The following is a 6,628-nucleotide window of genomic DNA, read 5'->3' on the forward strand; positions in this document are numbered from 1 at the left end:
TAGTTATTAAAAATTTCTTTCCTCAAATTTTTTTAATATTATATTATTTTATTAAAATAGTCACAAAATATAACGTTATTATATAGTAATTATAATAAATACTGCAGACAACCACAGGCATTCTTATTAATATATGTTGTGGCTAAAAGTACCCTCATACAAAAACAGTTGAAACCAAATGCTAGCTACAAAGGAGAGATCAATTTGCTGCAGCTAGAAAATCTTGTGATTGCTTCTCAAATCGAAAATTCTCCTTCTTGGAATCATCTGCAGACCAGATGAAGATGCCATGAAGTTTGCCCTGATTTTTAAGGGTACCACAGGCCTTAAAAAACCCATTTTGAGGAGACAAACCACCACTCCCATCGGTACCAAAGCTCACCAGCACCTTACCTCCATTGTAGTTGGACCTTTGAGTCTCAAAATGCTGCAGGAACTGAGAGATTGTTGTCCCCTTATCATAGGCATAGAACTGAAAGTTGACATAGTCTATGAGATGCCCATACTTTTTCCACAAAGCCAAGTAATACGGCTGAACTGATTCGTTGTCATATGGGGCAATAGATGTGAAAGACACAATCCCATTTTGTTTAAGGTAGAAGAAAAGTCGCCCAATGCACTCGGCAAATGTATCAGTATCCGTATCAAAATGTTCATAATCGACATCGATTCCATCCAAATTGTAGTCTTTAACTATCTGAGTGATTGAATTGATGGCATTTCTAACCCAAGAATTGATTGATGCAGGCTTGAAGGAAGCAAAGCGGCCAGCAACGGTGTCGCCCCCAAGACTCATGGCTACCTTGACATTACCATGGCGGGCTTTGATGGAGGAAACTTGGGAAGGGGTGAGGTTTTGTGAGTCCCAGAAGATATTGAAGTCACCATTGGTGGGTGAGGGAGAGGAAGATGGCGTGTAGTCTATGGCAAAGGAGAGAATGAAATGGAATTCTACTTGGGGACTAATGGGCACATCTGAAAACAAAACATGCTTGGACTCGGCTCCTATGTATTCCCTGAAAAGTTTTGCTGTCGCTGGGGCTGCTGAGATTGATGTAGAAGTGGTGAAGAGAGCTTGAAGAAAGAGAAGGGAGACAAGAAGCTTTGTTGAATCCATGGATGTTAGAAGTTGAGCAGAGGTCTACCCTATGTGACAGTCATTTATGTAAGTGAATGAAGTTTGTTTATTACCCTCTACAGAGGGGAATCGTTCTTGTGCTGGTGTCTCATTTGATTGAAAGTATAATCTCCATGGCATTTGTTTATTCTTCAGAAAATAAAATAAGTTCCCGGGATTTGTTTTTGTGCTATTGTCTCATTTTCCCACAGAGTAATCTTCCTTTAGTACATATGTTTATGCGGTTCCATCTAAGGCTTCCAGTGGATTTGACTAGGCACCCGAAAGGCGACATAACCCCAAAACAAAAATTCCATTTCGTTTAACGTTTGTAGTTATCTAATACATGAATCCATAACTATTATCTAATGGAGATGAATATTCAATGAGCAGGGATGGCTAATGAGCTTAGATTTTGGGATAATATGATTGAGAAGTGGGGACACAGTTTAATGCCTGGTAACAGTAGGTGCCAGAGGGGTTCGGGACGGCAATTAGCAGTAAACGCTAAGCTGTTTGTAGGCGGCAGTATTCATTGTGCGCAAGTTTTGGCTTTGCTTTGCAAAATTCTCTGTTTGAAAGGCATCGTTGTTGGTAGGAAAATAGAATTTAGAATCTCCCACTGGCATGCAAGTACACAAACAAGATTCCAAGTTCTTGTTCAAATTCATCAGCTATGGAGCTTCATAAGAGCTTTATTTGTTCTTTTATTTTTTTTTCAGGGTTTTGCTAGATTTTGATCAGACAGAAGTATATGGATTTCTGATCAATGACTGAATGCTATTTATTTTTATCTGAAATGGAACATCACTGAAATACCGTGCAAGCTTCAAAAATATTGTTGAGGGCTTTCACATTAGCAAACTGAAATCTGGAATTACAAAAAAGTTGTGCACATTTTTCTTTTTTCTTTCCTGCACTCCGCAGAGTCAGAAAAAAATAATGATAATAACCAAAGATTCAAACTGGAAAATGCAAGAGCTGCAAAAGGACCTATACAAATTAAAAAGGGTCACAGGAGAGAAAAAAAAATCTCAGGGCAGTTTGTGATCAGTGTGAATGCATGAGTGAGTCAAAATCAACATTTGGGAAGATCTGCTGGTGGAGGAGGCAACTTCTGATTGGGGAGCTTTCCATCTAAGACAACCCAGGCCATCTTCAAGCCCCAGCTGGTGTGGATTTCCAGGTGGCAATGCATGAACCATACCCCTATTTGCCACACATGGTCTCCATTGTTAGTGTTAATTAACTTCATACAACTCTGCAAATCATTAGTATAACCAAAGCCTAGTGAAAATAACTTTAGTCCTGCTCCACCATTTTTAGGTATTGATTTCATATTGTGAGAAAATAAGATTTGTATAAGGGATAATAGATTCGCCAATGGTTCTCTAGGTACAAGTTAAAGGTTTTCAATTTTATATATATATATATATCTAACATGTCGCTTTCAGTCTGTAAAAGAGAAAAGAAAGTAGATTTAGTCTAATATTGAAAGACCAAGAAAGTTTTGAATTCATCTCGGTTGTTAGAAGTTTTTGGTGAATTTTGCTTGACTATTATTTTTCATGTATGCGTGTTTATGAGCAAATTAGCAATAGTAATATGCCTAAATTGAAGTTGGTTCACTGTATTTTTTGCTGTTCTTTCATACTCACCTGGGTTGTCTGCTAGAAACCGAATGGCAACCCAACCCCCAGAGGGCACTCCCACGGTGTTCCTCTCAATGGGGTCGACAAGATTGAATTTTGCAGGGTCTTTATTGGGATCATAGTTTCCAAAGCCTTGGCCAACAACAAAGAAGTTGAAGCCATGCAGGTGAAGAGGGTGGCTTTCAGCACCAAGAATGCTAGTGTCCTGCACGACAAGCTCCACACTGGTGTTGAATGGTAGAACCACCACTTTGGTTCCATTGCTCACCAGAGTGTTGTTTGGTGGGGTTCCAGTATAGTTAAAGGGAATGATCGGAGTGATAGGGAAGTCAGGTTTGTAAACACCATTTGATTGCCCAAAGAAGTGGGCTTGGAGGAGGGCTGTGGTTGGAAGTGCAAAGGATATGTTGTTAAATGAAGCTGAGAATTTGGTTCCATTAGGCCCTTGGCAGGTTTGATTTTGGTCACATGGGCTTGATCCAAGTCCAACTGTGAAGAAGAAGTGCCTGTCAACTTTCTGGGGGACGTTGGCAGGGAATTGAGGGCTTGCTAAGCTTCGGAGTTTACTTGTGAAGTTGGCAGCAAATGAAGTGTCATTGAGAGGGGGAAGAGTTGGTTTGAAGAGTGGAAGCTTTTTGATGAATAAAGTAGAGTGAGGGGAACCAGATGGTAATTCATATTCAAGGATACCAGCTACAGTGGAGTTGTCAAAGGTGCCAAGACCGGTCACATATGGCCTAGCAGTCATGAGGAAGGTGGCATTTGGGAAATTGGGTTTGGTCTTGAGAAGAACATTTGTGGTCTGTCCGGGGGTAATGAGAAGGGTCTTAGTCTCAAAAGGTTTAACATAAATGGCATCGACATCTACGACTGTGAGAGTGTGGTTTGCTATACTGAAGAAGAGCTCATCATTGAGTGCCGCATTGATGAAGCGGAGGAGGTAAGTCTTGTTTGGTTTTACCTTGAGCTTGAAAGTATCTGCAGCCAAAGCCCATTACCACATTAGTACTTTTTCTCAAAGAAGTTGATATTCACCAACTTTTGATACCTTTGGCAGAGCAATTATATAAGGGTCCGGGAAGTCCATTGATGGTATAGGCATCAGACACATTAGGCCCCCCACCGGTTTGCAGGGCCTGGCTAATAACAGCTTCAGGATCTGCATTCCACCATTCTCCTGCATTTCATGTATTGTAGTTTATGTGTAAGCTACCAAATTTTAGACTATCAAAGAGAAACAACAGATTGAATTAGCACACTGTACCAAAGATGATGGGGACTCCCTTGTGAGGCTTCTCAAATGGATAGGATGCATTACGCCTTGGAAGAATGATTATGGGACCATAGAGAGTCGACCTTAGCCATGAGATGTGAGCATGCCAGAATAGAGTCCCTCTCTGGCCAACAATGGTGAAGTTGTAGACATAGCTCTGACCAGTTTGAATGGGGCACTGCGTCACATACGCTGGCCCATCAGCCCACCCACTTTGAAGCTGCTTAATGCCATGCCTGTCACAGATTGAAACAGAACATACTTGTAACATACATTAAAGTGATTGAATTAATCAGCAACCTATTTCTTCATTGTATACTAATTAAGTGATCTAAAGTCCATACCAATGGATGGAGATATTATCTTGGACATGGTTAACTACTTTAATAAGAAGACGGTCACCCTCCCTAGCTACAATTCGAGGCCCAGGAAACAGCCCATTCACTGTTACAATGCTCTTTGTGTGGCACAGTCGTGTCACGTTTTGCAACTTGATCTACAAAAGCATTTAAACAAGAAGCAGAGACAAAGTGATTGAAATTGAAATATTAGCTAGAGAATTAATCTATATATTCTGCCAATAAGGCCATCAGACATACCTCAAACTTGTAGTGCCTGGTTAAGCCAGTGTCTTTGGCTAGTGCAATCTCAGGAAGGAGACAAAATGTTACGCATGAGAGGAGAAGAACTCCCAAAAATGCTGGCAATGGAAGAAAAGAAGCACCCATTTTTCTCTCCTTTACTTTCTCTAGGGGGAGAGAAGATGACAAAAGTTTAATGGGTGAACCTCAAAAATGCTCTGTGAGGGCTGATTTATCGGCCCTTTGAGGTAGTGCATATATAGAGGTGAGGGAAAGGGGGTGTTTGGTCAATTAGGTAAAGGAAATTGATTATCTTGTTTATTGAGATATAGGGGAGAAAACTAGAACATGTTCTTACACCTGTTTTTGATAGGAACTCCTGCTGTTACCATTTCTGGAGTGTTGTCAAAGACAATTCTTTTCTTTTGACCTTCAATTCATATGTACATTATCAAAGAAACTTTTGATTTTGACCTTCTTCTATATGTTCAATAATATATGGTGGTTCACAATAGACCAGATGACCAAGAATGGGCCCTGCATAGCTTATACTAAACTTAACATATATGGTACACCTGCCTGAGACCTCAACTTAACCTCATCTCCGGTGAAAAATAAGCTTATCAGTTTCTAGCTAGAAACAATGGAACACATCTTCAGAAAGCTTTAGTTTTGATTTGTCCGGAAAACAAATGGGGAAAACCCATTCAACAGCTTCACCATAGTTTAGTCTGAGGCATGTATAGTTTCCTTGGGATTCAATGCTCTTGAGAGGGTCCAACCCAGAAAGAAAACATTAAATTTTCTGCAGGGTGAACGAATGAAGCATGGAAGAACACTGTTGGCATGTAACATTCTCAACCGTTATTCTTGGTGGTAAAGCAAATCAAAGGGGTTTCCAATCAAGCAGTGCTGGTGTTAATGTCTGAAAGTGTAATAGTTCATTTATTTATTTCATTTTCATGAAACAGTTATGTATAATTATCATGGCTGCAAAGCTGGAGAACCACGTTTGACGCAATTTTCTCTCAAGCAAAGGTCAGATTGATGTGATCTCTCTTCATAAATTTGTTGTTGTGTTACACAAAAGGATTAATCAATGAACAAAATCATGAAACTGATGGCAATCTTGAGGCACACAAGACTGAATTTGTAGTTGCACCAACTACGCTGGCTAGCTGCTGGTTCTCTGTTGAACAATCTGAGTCACATTTAAAGACAGAGACTGCTCATCAACCATATGCTCAACTTCATCCTCTCAACTGGGGTTTTAAATCATATTCTGAAAGCTTATTGGCTTTCCCTTTGTTTTTGTTTGGATTTATGATTTTAACTCACTTTTTGACTTATCCAAATAATTTAGTCCATGGCTTTAATCTCCCTCTAGTAACAGTAACCAAGGGACTTGTAAATTTTATGATATGTTATTTGTTGATGTAGAATCAACTAAAGTCAAATCCGCCTAAGTTGATAGGGATTAGATGGTCTTCCTCCTTACGGTGTGCCTCTCAGATCTTCTGCCCAACAATGAGGGAACTGGGTGAGCTTCTTCTCTACACAAAGGATGTTCAGACAGGTGGTGCGAGCATGCCTTTTTGAAGCTTAAATTAGCCAAAGATAAGTTAGGCTCCTCAAAGGAGAGAGTGAATAGACTTCCTTATGCCTGGACATCCTTTGTGCAAGGAAGAAGCTCACCCAGTTCCCCATTGCTGGACAAAAGCTCTGAGAGTTCCCCATTGCTGGACAAAAGCTCTGAGAGACACAACGTAAGGAGGAAGACTGTCTAATCCCTGTCAACTTAGGCGGATCTGACTCTAGTTGACTCTGCATCAATACTACTAAAATCAATGGATTCATCCATGCAACTGAGTCACAACCTGGTTGTGCCTTGGTGCCGACCTGGTATATGTTCCAAAGCCATATTGGATTTACTTCATCATTCAATCTAACATTGACTATAAAATTATTTGTTTTTTTTTTTTAAATAATTTTGGAATTGGAATAA

General features: G+C 40.0%; 2 protein-coding genes across 2 annotated transcripts; both read right to left on the bottom strand.

The window, feature by feature from the left end:
- Nucleotides 1–102: 102 nt before the first annotated feature.
- On the bottom strand, nt 103–1,125 carry LOC100245068 (chitinase 2). The gene has a single exon (XM_002281693.5). It carries the CDS (start codon nt 1,115–1,117, stop codon nt 200–202), a length of 918 nt encoding a protein of 305 aa, XP_002281729.1. The 5' UTR covers nt 1,118–1,125; the 3' UTR covers nt 103–199.
- Nucleotides 1,126–1,945: 820 nt separating this feature from the next.
- On the bottom strand, nt 1,946–4,840 carry LOC100245042 (laccase-17). The gene is made up of 6 exons (XM_003632156.4): nt 4,642–4,840; nt 4,387–4,538; nt 4,034–4,278; nt 3,818–3,946; nt 2,776–3,747; nt 1,946–2,326 (listed from the first exon to the last, which is right to left on the bottom strand). Exons 1-6 carry the CDS (start codon nt 4,768–4,770, stop codon nt 2,196–2,198), a joined length of 1,758 nt encoding a protein of 585 aa, XP_003632204.1. The 5' UTR covers nt 4,771–4,840; the 3' UTR covers nt 1,946–2,195.
- Between the last annotated feature and the right edge of the window lie 1,788 nt (nt 4,841–6,628).

This window comes from Vitis vinifera, chromosome 6 (genome assembly GCF_030704535.1).
Source record: "Vitis vinifera cultivar Pinot Noir 40024 chromosome 6, ASM3070453v1".
In the NCBI taxonomy this organism is placed as follows: Eukaryota; Viridiplantae; Streptophyta; class Magnoliopsida; order Vitales; family Vitaceae; genus Vitis; species Vitis vinifera.